This window comes from Cebus imitator, unplaced genomic scaffold, assembly GCF_001604975.1.
Source record: "Cebus imitator isolate Cc_AM_T3 unplaced genomic scaffold, Cebus_imitator-1.0 Scaffold88, whole genome shotgun sequence".
NCBI classification, from domain to species: Eukaryota; Metazoa; Chordata; class Mammalia; order Primates; family Cebidae; genus Cebus; species Cebus imitator.
In genome coordinates this window covers 1,812,891-1,833,929 of record NW_016107403.1, presented here as the reverse complement: position 1 = coordinate 1,833,929, position 21,039 = coordinate 1,812,891, and the positions used below count along the sequence as shown (strand labels likewise).

The window sequence follows — 21,039 nt, the reverse complement described above, 5'->3', positions numbered from 1 at the left end:
TTTCAGCTTGTTATATTAGAAGTTAGAACATAGGTGATAACTTCAGGCTCTGACAGAAAATTATAAAATATTATATATACACAGCCAATGATTAAGTGTTAAATACTCACTGGACATGGAGACTGAAGAAACATTGTCACTTTCTCATCTTCCAGCATCAACTGTAAAAATAATCTTCGTATAAATCCTGAAATGTTCCCAGATGTTGGAAGGTTCCCTCTTTGAGGAGATGTCTGAAATAGTTCACAAAGAACCTGGCAAGACAAAATACTTAAAAAGTTAAATGCAAGATTTATATGCAGCTTTCTATTTTGAAAGATAAAAAGAAAATAGAAAAGATGAATTAACAAGTTTATTTTAACATATCAAATCAGCAACTAAAGAACAAATGTCTCAGGGGGGTCTAGTGGTTATGATTTTTTGTTAAAGGAGGAAAGAAATGATTTTATCTTAAAATATATGAATACTGAAGGGGATAAAGTTAAAAGTTTGAGAAATGTATCCAGGGTTTAAAAAAATTACTACTAACGAATTTTCACATAATGAATATCTCACATAATGAACTTCTGTTAGCTTTAGTAAATAATGATGTGGTTATGATAAAATAAAAATTATTTTTAAGAGTATATTAAAAATATAGAACAAGGACAAACATGATGGGTCACACCAGTAATGTCAGAACTTTGGGAAGCTGACAGAATTCCTGAGCCCAGGAATTTCAGACCAGCCTAGGCAACATGGTGAAACTCCATCTCTAACCACACACCTTCCCCCCAAAAAATCAGCTGGGCGTGGTGGCATGTGCCAGTAGTCCCAGCTACTTGGGAGGCTGGGCCAGGAAGATTGCTTGAGCCCAAAAGCTTCAGTGAGTCGTGACTGCACAACTGTACTCCAGGCCTGGGCAACAGAGAGATCCTGTCCCACCTCACTACCTCCCCACAAAATAGATATAAAGCCTTAATAAGAAACTAAAAGAGAAATCAATGGGACACAAAGAATTCATGCTACCCAGAAGCACAAACCAAAATTTCGAATACCTATAATCATGCCCTCGGGTGAAGTTGGTAATTTAAGCACTTTCTTTTAATATGCATGTTTAGCAGAGATATTTTCCCAGTAATTAATTTACTACAGGCAGTAAAATATCTTGCTCTTCTTCTTCTTGTTTCGGTTTTTGTTCTGGCGACACAGTCTTGCTCTGATGCCCAGGATGGAGGGCAGTGGTGTGATCTCAGCTTACTGCAGCCTCAACCTCCTGGGCTAAAGTGATCCTCCCACCTCAGGCATCCTGAGTAGCTGGGATGAAAGGCACATACCACCATTCCCAGCTAATTGTTATTACTATTTCTTTTTTTGTTAGACAGGGGGTTTTGCCAAGTTGTCCAAGCTGGTCTTGAACTTCTGAACTCAAGTGTTCCACATGCCTTGGCTTCCCAAAGTACTGGAATTATAGGTATCAGCCACTGTGCCTGGCCTGTTCTTCTTCTTAGTAAAGATAACTCCTTCAATATTTTTTAAAAATTATAATACCTATCTTTCTAGGTACTAATAAAGTTTGACTTGAATAAGCACTATTAAATAACAAGGGGAAAAATTATTTACTAGTGTCCACCATTATCTCATATAGCCTCTATGCTAGGTACAATATACAAATTAAAATATTTAACCGTCTCAAAAATTCCTTGAGGTAGGTATTGCCAGCCCCATTTTATAAGATTACACAATATGTCCAAGGTCACAAGAGGTAGCCAACAGCAAAATTTTGCAAAAAGCCAACTAGAATTACTCTTGAAATAATTCTACCTTTAGGATTTTGGGCCATAGAGACATCATATAATAAACTAGCTTCCACATTTTTTTTTAAGATGGAGTCTCACTCTCACTCTTGACTCACTGCAACCTCCACCTCCCTGGTTCAAGCGATTCCCCTGCCTAAGCTTTCTGAGCATCTAGGATTACAGGCACACACCACCACACCCTGCTAATTTTTTTGTATTTTTAGTGAGACCGGGTTTTACCATGTTGGCCAGACTAGTCTAGAACTCCTGACCTTGGCCTCCTAAAGTGCTGGAATTACAGGTGCGAGCCACCGTGCCTGGCCTATCTTTCACATTTTTTATTTGATTTATCTGGAGTCTCCTATCTGAAATCTAATCTAATGCCTGTGTAAAGAGAACCAAACTATCAGTATGGTAATCTGGTTACCCAAAAATACAATGCCTCAATGCACATTGTATCCAGTCAGCAGTGTCAATACTGTTCCAGCAGCTGAAATGTTCTTTCGGGCATTTTCTTTTTGTTTGTGGAAACTTTTTAAAAATGAGGATTGTATGATCTGGCTAGGATCCCAATGAATTTGCCAATCATCTCATTATAAAGAACAAGTGAATTCAAGTGACAGCATATTTTGAGGGGGAGAAAGGAGAAACAGTACTTTAATTATAGTTTACATTCAGATCCTTAAAGGCACTTATCCCCGCCCCCAGCAAAATTTATTATCACCTGGCCTTCATACATGGCCCTTTCTTATATAATAAAACAACTAAAACATAAGTTAGTTTTTCTCTTACCTGTGCCATCAGCTTTTGATTATTAGGATGGCAAGAAATGCACTGCAGAAAGAATGCAACAGTTGCATTCTCAATTGCCGTGCGCTGTTGAGTAGTCAATCCTGTTGCAGCAGCTGAAGAAAGAGAAGCTGATCTTGTACTGGTCTGTTGTGCACCTAAATTATGGCTTCCAGAAGTGGACCCAGAGTGACACAATAAAAACAGAAGTGCTGTCCATAGTGGATTGACTTCAGAACCACCAAGCCAATCTTTCATAATATGGCTATTGCCAACTTCTGTCAAAAACCTAAGAATAGGAGCAACTAGGTCTGCTGTGATAGGCATCTTATTACATTGTTGTGGAACATGATGGCGCCTGAGTTTGTCCTGGGAAGTATCTACTGACTGAGCAATGCTTTCTGAGTTAGAAATGTGGCTAAAGCAGAAACTAGCCAGACTCCTCACAAGAAGAGAAGGCAAACCTGAGTCTAGTAATTGTTTAATAGCTTCTGGAGATTGAGAAGAGGAAGCAAGGGTAGCCAAATGTGATTCAGTTAATGCAAGAGGTGCTTGTGCATTTTTAGAGTCATCTGTTAAAGATGAGCTCAGATCCTGCTTTTTGCTATCATCTGTCATGGACAGTCTATGGTGACACTGCACTGGAGGAGGGGTAATTCCCATCCAGCCCATGAGCAAAGAAAAATAGTTTGGGTGTATGTGACACATTGAGCAAAGTAGACTGTCAACAGCTTTCTTCAAAACCATATTGCAGGGAAGAGACATGGACCAATTAAAAAGTAACCTAGAAAAATAAAAGATATCATATTAATGATTCAAGTTTATTTTTAAAAGGAACTCACTGTTTCAAATATTTCTATTATAGTTCAATTTATACTCTGGCAAAAATTATATACACTGTACTATAATATTTAACACTGCATACATATATATTTAAAATTTAAGAATTTAGGTACATTGGAAGTTGAGTTACACTTATAAATGAGTACAGAAAATCAAGTAAACTATTTAAAAATGGTTCTATCATTTTCCAGGTGACCTAAAAGTCACATAGAGAAAGAAAAAAAAAATCATGCCAAAGAAATGTTTACATTAAACTCCACATGACTAATGGCTTAAATTTACGTTTGCAAATAAAAAACTATTAGTGAAGCTCACAAATTAAGTCAAGGATTTGATATTTGCCAACTACTAAGGCCAAATATAAAGATGACCTACCAGAAGACAACAGGCCTATTTTTAATGTGTCACAGGAACTCTTCAAAAATAAATATATTCTGCTGCAGACTTAACAGTTACCTATCAGTAAGTTCAGCGAAGACTTAGCTAAATATGGTGAAGAAACATGGGTAAATAAAAACTACATGTCAAATGGACAATCTACAAAAGTCTCAAATTTTCTGGCCTTACATTTTTGTTCTTTTTTGAGATGACATCTTACTCTGTTTCCCTGAATGGAGTGCCACTGGTGCCATCATAGGGAAATGCAGCCTCTAACTCCAGGGTTCAAGTGATCCTCCCACCTCAACCTCCCAAGCAGCTAGGGCTACAGGAACATGCCACCAAACCTGGCTAATTTTTAAATTTTTTGTAGAGACTTGGTCTTGCTATTTTAGCCAGTCTGGCCTGAAACTCCTAGTTTCAAGTGATCTTCCCATCTCAACTTCTCAAAGTTCTTTTTTTTGAGACAAGAGTCTCCTGCTGTTGCCCAGCCTGGAGTGCAGTGGTGTGAGCTCAGCTCACTGCAACATCCACCACCCAGATTCAAACAACTCTTGTACCTCAGCCACCCAAGTAGCTGGGACCACAGGTCCATGTCACCCTGGCTGACTTCTATGAGGTGTTTTTTTTTTTTTTTTTTTTTTTTTGAGACAAAGACTTGCTCTTGTCACCCAGGACGGAGTGCAATGGCGTGATCTTGGCTCACTGCAACCTCTGCCTCCCAGGTTCAAGCAAGTCTCCTGCCTTAGCCGCTGAGTAGCTGGGATTACAGATGCACACCACCACATAGGACTAATTCTTGTATTTTTAGTAGAGACAGGGTTTCACCATGTTGGCCAGGCTGGTCTCAAACTCCTGACCTTGTGATCTGCCCTCCTTGAACTCCCAAAGTGCTGGGATTACAGGTACGGGCCACTGTGCCCTGCCTTCTGACTTTTGTATTTTTGTAGAGACAAGGTTTTGCTATGTTGCCCAAGCTGGTCTTGAACTCCTCACTCAAGAGACTTTCCCGCCTCAGCCTCCAAAGTGCTGGGATTACAGGTGTGAGTCACCACACCGGGCCCAAAGTTCTCTAGCTGTACTTTCCTGCCACAGTTGTATATTAAAGATAATATAATCTGGTGGGAAAATTTGCAACTAAGAATAAACACTATGAACCACAGGAACACCAAATATTCTAATTTTAGGTTAAAAAAAAGGCAATACTGCTAACATATCTTCTTAAAACACGAAGATAAATTACAGTTGTTTGACAATTCATTTCAAAAGGATACGTGATTATATTTACTACTTTCAAAATACTATGTTTCTCCAAATTAACATGTAAAATATTCTGTTTTATCAAGTGAACATTAAGTGATCTAGTACTGGGGGTGAAAAAGAATTTCACAAATCATACTTACTCAAAGAGCTCTTGGTCCAAGAGCGCTGGTAAATCATACTCTACAAGCAGCTCGTAACTATGCCACAAAATGGCTGCTACACAGTGCAAATGGGAAGGAGACGGCATCAGAAGACCATACTCTATTGTTGAGGAGTTAGGGCACATGTAGTTCATCTTGCCACTTCTCTTCATAGCAGCCACTTTCGCAGAATCACTAACCCATTTTAACAAGGCTTGAATTCTTAAATGAAGGAAATGAATTCACATAATCAACTACAGCACAACTGGCATTTAATATAAATACCATCTCTGCTTGGTAATAGGATAATTATGAGAATAATACACTAATTGTTCTTGATTATTTTAATCTACAATAGGAAAAAAAAGGAATCTAATAGCAACAAAGACACAGTAGTTCCAGTTCCAGTTTTCCAATAACTTTACCAATTTTAACCAACCAAAAGGTTTGAGATAACACACTAGTACAGTGATCTGGGGCTAATTTTTCATTGTGCAAAGTCTTATGAAATATAGCATGTTTTATATCCCTGGACCCTAGCATTAAATACTAGTAATAGCCACATACCCTCAATTCATTCTGACAACAGAATATACCCTCAACATTTACGTATATTTTTTAAGCATAATTTTTATATGAGAGAAATTAACCTTAATTTATTTTCTCTGTATAGTACTTTTAAAAACAGAGGTATCTGTTATTTAGAAGTAACAAGGTTATTGGTCAAGTATCACACTAATCCCAATCCCCTGGAGCTGAGAACCAGTAAAACACATCCAATTTTGAACCACTACGCGAGAGCAAAAGACTTTTTAAAGCAATAATGTTATAGAGTTTGTAGAAAAAACAAAACATGGGATAAGACTTGTTAAGTTCTTAAAACACTGTGTTTACATTTGGTTTATTTCCTTCAAATTTCTATTTTAGAATATTAGATTCTGGCTTCACAGTAAAGAAACGGGGATAGGAAGGTATGCAATACTATTTCTGAAAGATAAGACTCTTAAACTTACAATTTCAAATGATGGCTAATAAAAACAATTCAGCTATTCCAGAGGCTGAAGCATGAGAATCACTTGAACTCGGTAGGCAGAGATTGCAGTGAGCCAAGGTCACATGACTGCACTTCAGACTGGGCAACACAGCAAAACTCTGCAAAGGAAAAAAAAAAAAAAAAGGGCCGGGCGCGGTGGCTCAAGCCTGTAATCCCAGCACTTTGGGAGGCCGAGGCGGGTGGGATCACGAGGTCAAGAGATCGAGACCATCCTGGTCAACACGGTGAAACCCCGTCTCTACTAAAAATACAAAACATTAGCTGGGCATGGTGGCGCGTGCCTGTTGTCCCAGCTACTCAGGAGGCTGAGGCAGGAGAATTGCCTGAACCCAGGAGGCGGAGGTAGCGGTGAGCCGAGATCGCGCCATTGCACTCCAGCCTGGGTAACAAGAGTGAAACTCCGTCCCCAAAAAAAAAGAAAAAAAAAAAAAAAAATTAAATAATCCTAACAGATTTCAAGCAACCTGTTCTGGAAATATATTTAACACTGATATTTTAAATATTTTAACCACTACTAACCACTATGATTCAAATTTGGCACAAACTGTTACTTTATCAAAAAGAACTGCGGCTGGTTGTGGTGGCTCATGCCTGTAATTCCAGCACTTTGGGAGGTTAAGGAGGGCAGATCACCTGAGGCTGGGAGCTCAAGACCAGCCTGACCAACATGGAGAAACCCCATCTCTACTAAAAATACAAAGTTAGCAGGGCGTTGTAGCACATGCCTGTAATCCCAGCAACTTGGGAGACTGAGGCAGGAGAATCCCTTGAACCTGGGAGACAGGGGTTGTGGTGAGCCGAGATCGCACCACTGCATTTCAGTCTGGGCAATAAGAGCGAAACTCCATCTCAAAATAAATAAATAAACAAAGCAATATATATTTAAATGTTATTCGTAATTTTGATAATTTATTTAAGAAATTAATAAAACATCAAATGACTTCATTTTAAACATAATCCAAATATTAAAAAGTAACATAAATCAGGAAGTAATCTCTCTATAAATGTGTTTTTCTAATATGAATGTTATACATAAAAACAAAAAATGCCAAATATTTGCCCAAAAATTTATCGAAAAAAATATGTTTCAAAAATACTTCAAGTTGGTATCAATTTGGAAGTAAAAGATATCAAGGTAAAAGAACATTAGGACAACTTATCAAAATTACCTAAATGTTAAAAAAAAAAAAAAAAAATCACTAAATATTTAGCCGAAGTGTTGAAATATCATTTACATGGTATGATATTGTTTCATTCTGTGGTAACCAGCAGGAAAGAGTGCAGAGAGTAATGAAAATATGTCAATGAATATGATAATCAATAATAAACATTTAGAACAACCGTTATCAACAGTCGAAGTACCAATTATAGACACAATATTCCTACATTCATATACACATATTAAGTACTACCTAAGACATTATGACTCTGATACCATCACTTTACAAGGGTCCTTTCACAACACAGCCAACCTAAAAACATAGGTCTTGTTCCATTCCATTCCTCAAAAGCAGTATTAACTAAGAATTCTATTTAAGATCAAATTTGCTTAAAGTATGTTCAAATACATACAAATGTATATCTAATGTTCATGAAAACTTGCATAAGTTATATTGTGTGAGGCATATGGTAAACATACAACAGTACTGTCCTAACTTTTATGAGATCATCTAAAGAAAAACTATTTTAAGTAACATTCACTACAGCACAATTGTGTGCATGTGTGTGCTTAATTAAATGAAAAACAAAATCATACCTGTCTTTTGTACCAGGATCCTGAGTTGTTCCAAGTTGGTAAAGAATATCTATCGTAGAGTCAGAAGAGAGTCCATTTAGTCTTCCAAAAAGTAAAGGGCTATTCAAATCTTGCAACAAAGAATCCAAAGAAAAAGTTTGCTAAATAAGCAAGTTAACGATGGGAAGATTTACTTAATTTAATTTATTCATTCAAAATGAGTCTTTCATAAATTCCAACAACAAAGAACAAAGTCTAAAAATAATAAAACTAAACGAAAAAATAATTTCCCCAACAGAGTTAAGCACAAAGATCACATAGTTCAACTGCTGTTACTTTACAGACATGTAAACATTTAAATATCAAAGTTAATTATCACCTGTAGGATCACTGCCTGATGCTGCACAATTTCTCAGGAGAATGTCTATGAGCTTCAGGCCAATTCTAGTAGATTGCAGTCCTATCTTTACAAGCACAACCTCGATGTTGGGTGAATGCATTCCACAGTAAGGTGACATCAGTAAGGCAGCACAAGTCTGCAGCAGATTAGCAGTAGGTGCAGCTGCACTTGCCATCATTCCTTCTAGATCACTTATGTGAGTAAGGCAATGATGTAATAATCGTAACCATCCAATACTGAAATATACAATACAAAATGACTTGCCTGATCAATACAAGTAGCTCAAATTATTTCAGAGTAGAACGTAACTTTTTAAAGATCAGCACGCTGTGTTTCATAAATAGCATTAACCAATTTAAGAAATGTTGCAAGTTCAGTAAACAGAAAGTCTGCCCTATAAATCACATACAAAAGGACCTGTACCCATGGCATTTAAAAACCATGTGTTTGCTTTAAGAAATCAGCCAGAAACCTGTTTTCACATGCAATTATATATGTTGATATAAATGATTTACTATTATAGACTTCTAAAACTGAGTCTTAGCACCTTGAGAATAGAAATCCTAAATTTATTTTAATCGGGCAAAACTTTCGATAAAATCCATCTATAAAATTTTCAGCTGTCAAAAACTATCAGAAAAATGTTGATTAAAAAATATATTTGGGTCCTTGTTTGTTAGGTTCAGATATAATCCTTCTGTTAACCAACACTCAGGAATTACCATATTAAGATTAGGTTACTGTTTCTAAGGGCAGTTGGTATGGTTCAGATGTAATCCTGGTCATAGGCATTTGCACATCCCCGTAACAGAGTATGATACAAAAAATTACAAGCCAGAAAATTACAACCTACACCTACATGTAGGATATGGATCATCTCAAAGACTAAACATACATATACCTCAATTTAAATCAGTCTCAGCATTCTATTTCCATAAAACTGTTTCCATTACACCTAATAAAATTGTATTACGTAGATTCCGATGGAACAAAGACCTCCCTAAGACCCAAAAAAGAAAAAATCCACAGAATAAGTAAGTCCCCTATCTCCCAAACCTGCCAATAAAACAAAAAAGGGCGGAAAACTTTTTTTAAAAAGAAACAAAACATACCTTGTTTTGGATACCTGATCTTCAGAAGGAAGGAATGGATTATTAACTGTTGCTGAAGAGGTAGTACCAAAAGCAGTGAGCCCCAATAATTTAATTTGTGAAAGGCCTAACGTGCTGGCATCTCGTGGACGATGTAGTCTAAGGCAGACAGCAGAAGCTACTTCAGCTTTTACAAGCTGAATTTTTATGTAGGTGAGACCACTTGTGACAACAGGAGTGGACAAAGGTAGCATATTTACTCCATCTGCACTTACTTCAACAGACACTGAGGATGGGCAAGCTATTGAAAGAGAAAATCGAATCATCACAAAAGGCAAAGTAAACTAGATTGGACAGTTTAATAAAAATCCCAGTAAAAATAGCAGCTTTCCGTTGTATTCATCATGAACTTATAAAAAGAAAATTAATACAACAAATTATACTTTGACAATGACTTTCACCATAATTTTGAAGCTACTTTTCAACACAAAATATTTGATCTACAAAACAATAAAAATTATACTTAAACATTCCAACATTCACCTTAAAAAAAGAGGAATCAAAGATGTGTGATGCACATGTACTTGATGCTCCCTCTGAATAAAACCGGCCAAATAGGTAATGATATCATCATTTCTTCTTTATTCAAAATTATCATAAGTAACATGAAACTGTATTTGATTAATATGCTATGGTTTACTGTTTTAAATAATTTGGAAAAGAAAATGTAATAAAACTTGTTTTTCTACCAATTATTTTATTACTAATAGATTGTGACATTTTTTAACCATTGAGCTTAACCTCACAGCTGAGCTTAGAAACTGCTTTTCTTTTTTTTTTTTTTAGACAGAGTCTCACTCTGTTGCCCGGGCTAGAGTGAGTGCAGTGGTGCAATCTTGGCGCACTGCAACCTCCCCATCCTGGGCTCAAGTGATTTTCCTGCCTCAGCCTCCCAAGCAGCTGGAACTACAGGCAGGTGCCACCAAGTCCAGGTAATTTTTTAATTTTTAGTAGAGACAGGGTTTTGCCATGTTAGCCAGGCTGGTCTCAAACTCCTGACCTCAAGTGTTTCACCTGCCTTGGCCTCCAGAACTGTTAGAATTACAGGTATGAGCCACTGTGCCTGGCCTCCTTTTCAAATTAAACCAAATATTCACAAGAATTTTTAAAAAATCAATTCTTGCTCAAATTTCAGGAGTCCCCAATGAACAAACAACTGGTAGCTACTACAGGAAAATTACTTCTTTCTAGCTTAACATGGAACCCTATATAATAAATACATGTCAACTAAAACCTTTGAAATTTCATTTTATTTTTAATTTCAGTGGTAAAATAAGAAGGAATTATATGCCAGGTTTACACCGATAACTAGACAGTCAAATTAATTTTTAAGTTTACTCTTCAAAACCTTTTGAGGAAAGTATCACCTACATTTCACACAAGCAGACATAGTAAAAGAGATTAAGTAATCCACACTCCAACAAGAACAAATGACACAGATTCGATTCAAGTTCATGTCTGATCCTAAAGACTGTTATTTCCACTATATCAAAACATATTTTCAACTTCTGCTCTAATCCAATAATAAAACCAAATTTCTTAATCAAGTACACTTAAGTAGGGAATACCTAAACCAATTAATTTTTCATAGGAGTTCCCCCTTTGTAATATGCTTCCTGTTTCAATTCCCATGTGCAAAATCCAGCTGAACTTCAAAAGCCACCACTTATGACCGACCCCTCTGCTTTCCAACTAAAAGCAATCTCTTCCAAATTTTAGAGGCAGCCTAAGTCTTAAATTGACATATATTTTGCCTTTTAATATAGTTATTGTTAACCTCCTAAAACTGTGTATTAGCATATTTTCCTTTTACCTTTATATTATCTGTTTTTATCTAAGTGGTGTGGATGCCACAAGTAATTAAGATACATCCGTCTAATCTGGCAAATATGTAGAAAAAAATTGTTTTCTCCAAAGATGCCAGGAATCTACAAAATTTGCCATAGCTCCTCATCCAATTATTGAATGATATTTGATAGCAATGAGAATCAATCAATAAATGGAAGTATGTGTATTAATTTAAGCAATTCTGGGAATATCATAATTATATTGAAAGAATTTGGGAATCACAAAAAATACATAATGGGCTGAGTGCAGTTGCTCACACCTGTAATTTCAGCACTTTGGGAGGCCAAAGTGAGTAGACTGCTTGAGTCTAGGAGTTTGAAAGCAGCCTAGGCATCATAACAAAACCCTGTCTCTACAAAAAATACAAAAATTTAGCCAGGAGTAGTGGCACACACCTGTGGTCCCGGCTACACATGAGGCTGTGTGGGGGATCATTTGTGCCTAAGAGGTCAAGGCTGCATTGATCTGAGATATCTAAACTGTACTCCAGCCTGGGCAATAGAGTGAGACCCTGCCTCAAAACAAAACAAAACAATAACAAAAACCACAAATGAGTATTTCATATTCTTTATAGTTGAACGAGTTAGTGCTCTTAAGATAATTTATTAATATTTTGTAAAAATTATTTTGAATTTTCTTATAAAGTTCAATAAAATGTATTCAATGAACATGCATCAAATGAATGATACAATATTACAAGGATACTGAAATATTACAATAAACACAGTATGAATCTTAAAATCACATTGAAGTCGTCAAAATATTATAATAAAATATTACTCAAAAAGGTAGTTATCTTCTAAAGAAGTTGGAGGGCAGACACACAAATCTATGCTAATTTCACATTGCAAGGCTAGGACTAAGGTCTAGGCTAAAAAAACAAACATGGTAAAAAAATGGAAATGTAATGAATTCATTTCAGCTTAATACTAAAGCTTGGTAAATTTCAGAGAAAAGAAAATGCAAAATAATATATAACTGGAAAATATCTGTTTACACTTCATCACACATTCTTTTTGTCTGATGTTAACAGTCATTTCACAGGAAATGACTTGGTAGTATTAATTATTTCACTAAAAATTGTTCAGAAGTTACACACTCAGGTGATCACAACTAAATGTATTTCTGCTCACTAAATATTTTTATTTTCAAATGTTTCTAAATTAAAGTTTGTTCTTCTGATACTTCTTTATAACATACTACTCACTGGCAAGAGATGCAAGATGAGGCTGAATATGTATCTCCTTAAGCAGCACTGCTGCAGGAAGGTGAATGGTAAGGTCACACCAAGCTTCCTCTGGAAGAAAGATGTAGGACCAAGCAGCAGAGCGAGCTCTTCTATGAGGAGGTGTGGCCTGCAATAGCACTTCAGCTGGTTGGGCTGTAGGACTACTAGATGTGATTGTACCTAGAGAAGACATTTTACATAAAATAAGAACTTGCAAAAGACACATAATAAAGCCTTAAGATCTATTCAAATAAAATTAAACCAGAAAAATTAATTGAAAACATGAACAAATGATTCTCTTAATGTATTTAGTATCCTATGACTGTAAAGATATTCACAAAACATTAGGAAATCATGTCAACTAACAAGGTGACAAGTTCATTATTAACTGCTATCTAATTTCTTTATACTCATGTGATACATGAAAACTAAAGATAACAGCAATAAATTTAGCTCAATAATTTTCAAATGATTTAAGTAAAAAACAATGTCCAATATATCCTGCACCTTTAAAATAATCTTTATTCTAAGATGTCAATGTCTATGATTTAGAAATATGAAAAGAAAAATTAAAGAGAAACTATGTGAACTGGATAAAAAAGTAAATACTTAAATTCGAAACTTTTAAAAAAGATAGTACCACTTTAAGGCCAGGCACAATGGCTCATGCCTATAATCCCAACACTTTGGGAAGCTGAGGCAGGGATCACTTCAGGCCAGGAGTTCAAGACCAGCCTGGAAAACATGGTGGAACCCCATCTCTACTAAAAATACAAAACAAAAAAACAAACAACAACAAAAAAAACCAAATAGCCAGTGTGGTGGCACACACCTATAATCCCAGCTACTCAGGAGGTTCACCACGAAATCACATGAACCCAGGAGGCAGAGGTTGCAGTGAGCCAAGATCACGTCATTGCACTCCAGCTGAGGTGACAGAGTGAGACTCTCTCAAAACAAAAGACAATACCACTTTAAGAAGGAAAATAAGATTTCAAATCAATTAACATTTAAGGGAACTTACTGAAGAATCTCTATATAGTTTCTTAAATTGTGCTTCTATTTAAACTCACAAATAAAAACAAATTTTACTGCTAAAGAACTGTTAAAACATTTCCTCTTGGAAGGCTGAGGCAGGTGCATCACGAGGTCGAGATTGAGACCATCCTGTCCAATATGGTGAAATCTCGTCTCTACTAAAAAATACAAAAATTAGCTGGGTGTGGTGGCACGCACCTGTAGTCCCAGCTACTCAGGAGGCTGAGGCAGGAGAACTGCTTGAACCCAGCTGGCGGAGACTGCAGTGAGCTGAGATTGCACCACTGTAATCTAGTCTGGCGCCTGGCGACAGAGCAAGAATCTGTCTCCCCCCACAACAACAACAACAACAACAACAACAAAAAAAAAAAATCCCTCTCAGAATGTTGAGATATCTACTACCTTTAAAATAAAATGTTTGTAATTAAAATAGTGATAGTATAATATCATGAACCTACTTCAACTAATTTTGCTTCATACCAGCTAATAAACTGAATAAATTCATACAAGTAAGATTTAATAACACTTTTCTTACCGAGGGGTGCAAAGTTATGAATCCCTTCAGCATTGTCAGGCTCAGAAGCTAGTATTCTTGTTTTCAATGTGCTGTCAACAGCTTTATTAGGACCAGAATCAAGAAATTTCATAATAGTTGACACCATACTTCTTGCAGTGTTCACAATAGCCCTTGTACTAGTAACCATGTTATTGCATATGAGCTGAACACCACCTAAATTTACAAAGAATATGAAATGAAATCGATCTCAGGACAGGTAGTTCAACATCAAAAGTAAACTTCCACAAAAGACTACAAAAATGAAAATGTAACATACTATCACATAATTACACTTAAATGACAGTAAAAATTTTATCTTACCCATATCATGAAATGCTTTCAAGGCATCACTAGTATCCAATACTCTCAAAATGAACCACAATAATGGCTCAGATAACTGACAAGTAGCAAGAGAGCCCTAAAAAATGAAATACGCATTATGACTTTATGTGTCACTGTGAATAAAAACAACTAAACTTCTCAATGCATGTACTATTCCTTCCTAGTTAATTTTTGTAGACTGACAGCCTTAAATACACTAAATACAAAATGTCTGCCAAAATACATAAGAAATATTACCTGAATAAAAAACTGAAAAAAAAAAAAAAAAAAAAAACTCCCTGAACTCAGCGAATGTTTTAAAGCATCTATCTTCATCCATTATTATTTACTCCCTTAAAGAGCATTTAGACACCAATTTCATTTAAAATTTGAACTTCTGTATTTTCTGAGAGAAATATATATATTCAACAAATGTTTAAGAAAATGATAATTATACCCTGCTATATAAGACATAAGAAATTATTCTATTATCTGTATTTCAAAATGGGAAATGGACAAGAAAGCAAAATAATTTGATCCCTATAATTTCATTTGTACAAATAAACAGAAAAAGGAAAAATTTTGTAACCTATTTTCTTTGATTAGCCTAATCCCTTTTAATGTAAGAAAACTAAATACATAATGTGAATTTCATATTACATCTTCTTATGTAACAACTATGGAGAATATCTCAGTATTACACTATGCTAGTTTTAGGAAAAAGAGAACAAATTCTTGGAACTATACTAAAAGCTCTAAAACTCAAGAACATATTAAACGCCTTATTACTGTGTCACTACGGTCATCTCTGAAAATACCACTTCAAGGAAACTTTATTCTCCAACCTTTATTAATAATCCATAGCCCTCTTGCACTGATGCTTTTCATTGTCCAATATATAATAAGTATACTTATTTGTCTCTGTCCTTTAATTTTCCACTTACATTGCCAGAAATTCATTTGAATCACGGCAACTGTTGTTGGCTTGAACTTACTTGTCTGCCCATATATCCGCAGGCCATGTAGGTTAAAATTGGCTGCAGCATCATGTGGACTGTAGAAGCTTTTTTACTAAGGGTTGTCAGTATGGTAAATAATCCATCCCCAACTGATATGGCATCCAGCCCACCATGAAAGTTTTCATGTTTAGTGAGATGTAATCCACTTGCTCCTAGGAAAATAAAAGATTCCACATTAAAAATATATATATCTGGCCGAGCACAGTGGCTCACACCTGTAATCTCAGCACTTTGGGAGGCCGAGGCAGGTGGATCACATGAGTTCAGGAGTTTGAAACCAGCCTGGCCAACATGGTGAAATGAATCACAACAATTAAAACAGAGAAGCTGAAAAGCCACGTTTTCCAAAACTGCTGAAGAATATATAATAGCTGTCTATACCTCCTACACATACCCCGAACTGACTCCTAGTGATTAAAATATAAATAATATTCAGTAGAGTCTAGTTTCCAGCTATCTTCTTACATGAGATACCTCTATGATCACCAACAATAAAAATAAGTTGATCTGTTATGTGACTGAGAGAACATCACTCTACATACTAGCTATACATCAAGAAGAGAGGACATGAAAAGAAAAATAAGTGTAATTATACTTTTTAATCTAATCAAAAGGAAGATACGGCTGTTTCCCATATACTGACAAAGGAAAAAATACCAACAGACAAAAATATAGTAGAAATAGATTTTGCCACAGTATATACGTGTTCAATTATTTTAAAAATTTAATGTACTAACATGCAAAAAGGTAGAAAAGTTAAGCAACAGCATATAAATTTAATACTGATACGTGTCATAGAAAATGTTACAGTGTGTATAAAATTTTACATTTTGTTTTTAAAGCAAACGTGAACAAGTAATTCTGGTCTTTTAACACAAAATGATATGAAATAAGACCATCCTGGACAACATGGTGAAATCCCGTCTCTACTAAAAAATATACATATATATAAATTGGCTGGGTGCAATGGCTTATACCTGTAATCCTAGCACTTTGGGAGGCCAAGGCAGGTGAATCACCCGAGGTCAAGAGTTCGAGACCAGCCTGCCCAACATGGCAAAACCCCATCTCCACTAAAAATACAAAAACTGAACAGGTGTTATGGCACATGCCTGTAATCCTAGCTACTCAGGAGGCTGAGGCACAACAATTCCTTGAACTTAGGAGGCAGAGGTTGCAGTGAACCAATATCGTGCCACTGCACTGCAGCCTGGGCAACACAGCAAGGCTCTGTCTCCAAAAAAAAAAAAAAAGCAGGGGTGTGGTGGTGGGCACCTGTAATCCCAGCTACTCGGTAGGCTGAGGCAAGAGAATCACTTGAATCTGGGAGGCAGAGGTTGCTGTGAGCCAAGATCACACCATTGCACTCCAGCCTGGGAGTAAGACACCGTCTGCAGGGGTGGAAGCGGAAATTAGCCAGGTGCAGTGGCAGGCACCTATGGTCCCAGATACTTGGGAGGCTGAGACATGAGAATTACCTGAACCTGGGATGTGTAACAATAAAAAGAAAAAAACAAAAACAAACTGACAACATTTTTCAATATTTCACTTTCATTCATTAATTGAAGCCCCTATACAAAATTTCTCACAAATAAAACTCAGTCATGAAAAACTTAAAGCAGTTTTACACTATAAAGTAAAAAGAAAATGAATCCATATATTGCTTAAAAAAAGACATAGTACCAGAGACAACAGTAAGATTAATATTCTCAATACATACCAATTATCATTGCCATGGCACTGCTATTACACAGGCCCAGAGCAGACAAAATCTGGCTCATAATCTGTTGGTTGGCTAAGACTAAGTCAGCAACATATGCAGGTGATCCTTGAATACTGGTACTACTTCCATTGCCATCTTTGCCTCCTGAGGCTTTTTCTTCATCTGAAACACTATCTGTTGCATTTGCGGTCACAGACACTCTTGCACTGTATTCCCTATTGCCTGAAAGAGGCAGCTGCACTAAAATGTTAACAAGTTTTAACAAATCAAACATGAGTTGATCTCTTGTCATTTCGCCACAAACTGCTTTTGCATCACCTGGACGAATAAGGTTGGCAAACAGTCCACCAAAGCATGCTCGAGCACCCACGGAGCTATCTGATCCACTTCTTGACATTACTTTGTCTGAGCAAGTGATATAGTGGTGAACTAAAAATGTAACAGATTCTATCACAGCAGAAATAGTACTAACTGAAACGACTTCAAAATTCTGCTCCAGAGTGAATTCTAAGAGCTTCACTTGGGCATCCAGAGGTCCTTGGCCTGTCTGGAAAGCACCCCTGCAGAGAGAGAGAGAAAGATACAAGAGAGAGGATTAAAAACTAAACCATTTTAAGTAGCTTTGAAAGCAGTAACTTATCACAATATAAGAAAGTTAAACAAATTATTGGTATTCACTATTTTGTGAGATAGCTGATAGTTTTAATCTCTTGTTGAGTTCTTGTTCTTACCTCTATTTTACACAAACTCAAAAACAACTTCCCTTCCAAATACAAAAGTAAGGGAAATAGTATATACAACAGTGATTTTGAAGCTAGTCTAAAATACTTCAAAATCACAAGGCACTTCTTATAATGAAATGAGTTCTAATTTTTTACATTCTTAAATAATGCTACTGTAAACATTCCCTACTGATAATGATACATAAAAATTAATATTCAACCAAATCATTCTTATGTATCAAAATTGAATGCTCTTCAAATTCTGCTTATGCCTAAGATAGAGAATGCTGAAAAGAGCATCACCCTCAATCTAACAACAAGAAAAAGACAAATTAGGCCAAGTGCAGTGGCTCATGCCTATAATCTCATCACTTTGGGAGGCCAAGGCGGGCAGATCACTTGAGGTAAGAAGTTCAAGACCAGCCTGGCCAACATGGTGAAACCTCATCGCTACTAAAAATACAAAAATTAGCCAGGCATGGTGGTATGTGCCTGTAATCCCAGCTACCAGGAAGGCTGAGGCAGGAGAATTGCTTGAACCCAGGAAGCAGAGATTGCAGTGAGCTGAGATCATGCCACTGCATTCCAGCTTGGGTGACAAAGCCAAACTCTGTTTCAAAAACAAACAAAAAACAACAAAAAAAGACTGTCTAAGGTTAAAATAAATAAATAAATAAATAAAAAATAATAAACAAAGGTTGTACAGTACTGTGTGTTTATAGCATATGCAACAGTAAAAACATGAAAACTATGTCACAAAAGATGGAAGAGAAAAATTGAAACTACAGTTAAGTTCTGACATTATATATGAGTAGAATAATATTTGAAAGTAGAATGTGATATAAAGTACAAGCTTTCCTTGTAAAGCCAGGAAAACTAGTATGAAAAACTTCTGGTTATAAGTCAGGCACAGTGGCTCACACCTATAATGCCAGTGATGGGGGTGGACTGCTTTAGTTTAGGAGTTCTAGACTACCCTGGCCAACATGGTGAAACCCCGTCTCTACAAAATATATAAAAATTAGCCACATGTGGCAGCAGTTGCCTGTAATCCCAGCTACTCGGAAGCTGAGGCACGAAAATCACTTGAATCCAGAAGGCACAGGTTGCAGTGACCCAAGGTGGCAACACAGCACTCCAACCTGGGCAACAGAGCAAACACTATCTCAAAAATAAATAAATAAGAAATTCAGTTATAAACAATAAGAGTGAAAACAAAATTATTTTAAAAGTTGTTTAACTCAAAAGTCAACAGAAAAAGAGTTTTTAAAAGGAACCAAAAATAGATGAAATAAATAGAAAACCGGCCAAATGATCAGTTTTAATCCAGCATCTCAATAATCACATTAAATGTAAGTAGTCTGCATAGACCAATTCTGACATTGTCAAAAGCTTGTACTAGAAAAGAAGAAAGGTCTAAAATCAATTATCTAAGCCAGAAAGGTCAAATTAAATACAAAGAAAGTAGAAAGGAAGAAATAATCTAAAGCTGATTTTTTTAAAAAAATAATAGTATTGATGAATTCTAGCCAGAATGGCCCAAAAAAAGATAAAAATTACCAACATCAGAAATAAAAGAAGGAAACTCACTATACATCTTACAGACACTAATAAACACACATTTCAACAAACAAATTCAACAAAGTAAAGAAATAACTTCCTTCATGAAACTACCAAGACTCACTCAAGAAGAGAAAACCTGAATAATACAAAACCTAGAAAATAAGTTGAAATATTTTTGGGCAAAGAAAACTGTAGCCACAAATTGCTTCAATGGCAAATGCTACAAAATATTTAAGTAAGTGACAGTACACATATTACACAACCTCTTTCAGAGAATAAATTCAGCAAGTTACAATTGATATGTTATGACCAAGGGGATCTGAGAATGCACACTGACTGACACGTTAAAAAAAAAATCCAGAGCAACAATACAAAGTCATAACACAGAAAAATAAATTAAAAAAATAAAATAATCAGACTTGGTGTAGTGGCATATGCCTATTGGCCCAGCTACAAACAGAATGATACCGAAAGCTTGCTTGAACCCAGGAGTTCAAGGCCAGCCCATGCAACATGGTGAGATCCCAACTCTTTAGAAAACATCAATATAATTTACCATATAAACAGATGAAAGAAGAAACAACCTATGATCATTTCGACAGGTGCAGAGAAACATCTAACAAAATTCAAAAGACATTTATAATTTTTTTAATGTCTTAGCAAGTCATAACAAACTGGAACTTCCTCAACTTACCATCAAGTATCTAAAAAAGAACTCCAGCTAGTAACATATCTAATTATGAAAGGCAATGTTTCATAGATCTTAAGATTGAGAAAAAGAAAGAAGAACAACTTTTACCATTTCTACTCAATAGCATACTGGAAGTCCTTACAAGTACAAATGGGGCGGTGAGACACATGCATAAGAAAGGAAGAAATAAAACTAACTGTATTCTGACAACATGGCTGTACACAAACAAAATCCCAAATAAGCAATAAATCTGCCCAAAATGATCTACAGAGTGATACAATCTCACTCAAAATCCAGCAATAGTTTTTTTCTGGTGAATCAATCTGACTGTGAAATTTATAAGGAAAAGGAATGGAATTAAAACAGCCAAAACAACTCTGAAAATAAAGAACAACGGTGGAGAACCTACACTATTAGATTTCAAAAAATATTATAAGGAAACGAAGACAGTGAGGTAATGCATAAAAAATAGACAAAAACATCAATTCTATATAATATACTGTATGAACAAATGCGGCTGCGTGTGGTGGCTCATGCCTGTAAACCCAGCAATTTGGGAGACAGAGGTGGGTGGATCTCTTGCAGCCATGAGTTTGAGACCAGCAGGGCCAACATGGTGAAACCCTGTCTCTACTGAAAATATAAAAATTAGCCAGGTTTGGTGACATGCCTGTAATCCCAGCTACTGAGGAGGCTGAAGCATGAGAATTGCACGAACCCAGGAGGCAGAGGTTGCAGTGAGCAAAGACCACATTACTGTACTCCATCCTGGGCAAAAAAGCAAAGCTGTCTCCAAAAA

General features: G+C 36.1%; 1 protein-coding gene across 1 annotated transcript in view; it reads right to left on the bottom strand.

The window, feature by feature from the left end:
- Positions 1-21,039, bottom strand: part of BIRC6 (baculoviral IAP repeat containing 6) — a 262,197-nt gene that overhangs the window by 90,721 nt on the left and 150,437 nt on the right. Inside the window, exons 46-56 of the mRNA XM_037740766.1 lie at positions 17,262-17,824; positions 15,518-15,693; positions 14,523-14,619; positions 14,181-14,375; positions 12,587-12,787; positions 9,493-9,772; positions 8,360-8,616; positions 8,002-8,110; positions 5,192-5,413; positions 2,571-3,351; positions 111-254 (exon numbers count right to left, since the gene is read on the bottom strand). Of these exons, the coding sequence (XP_037596694.1) occupies positions 111-254; positions 2,571-3,351; positions 5,192-5,413; positions 8,002-8,110; positions 8,360-8,616; positions 9,493-9,772; positions 12,587-12,787; positions 14,181-14,375; positions 14,523-14,619; positions 15,518-15,693; positions 17,262-17,824 (3,025 nt within the window). The remainder of the gene's footprint in view (positions 1-110; positions 255-2,570; positions 3,352-5,191; positions 5,414-8,001; positions 8,111-8,359; positions 8,617-9,492; positions 9,773-12,586; positions 12,788-14,180; positions 14,376-14,522; positions 14,620-15,517; positions 15,694-17,261; positions 17,825-21,039) is intronic.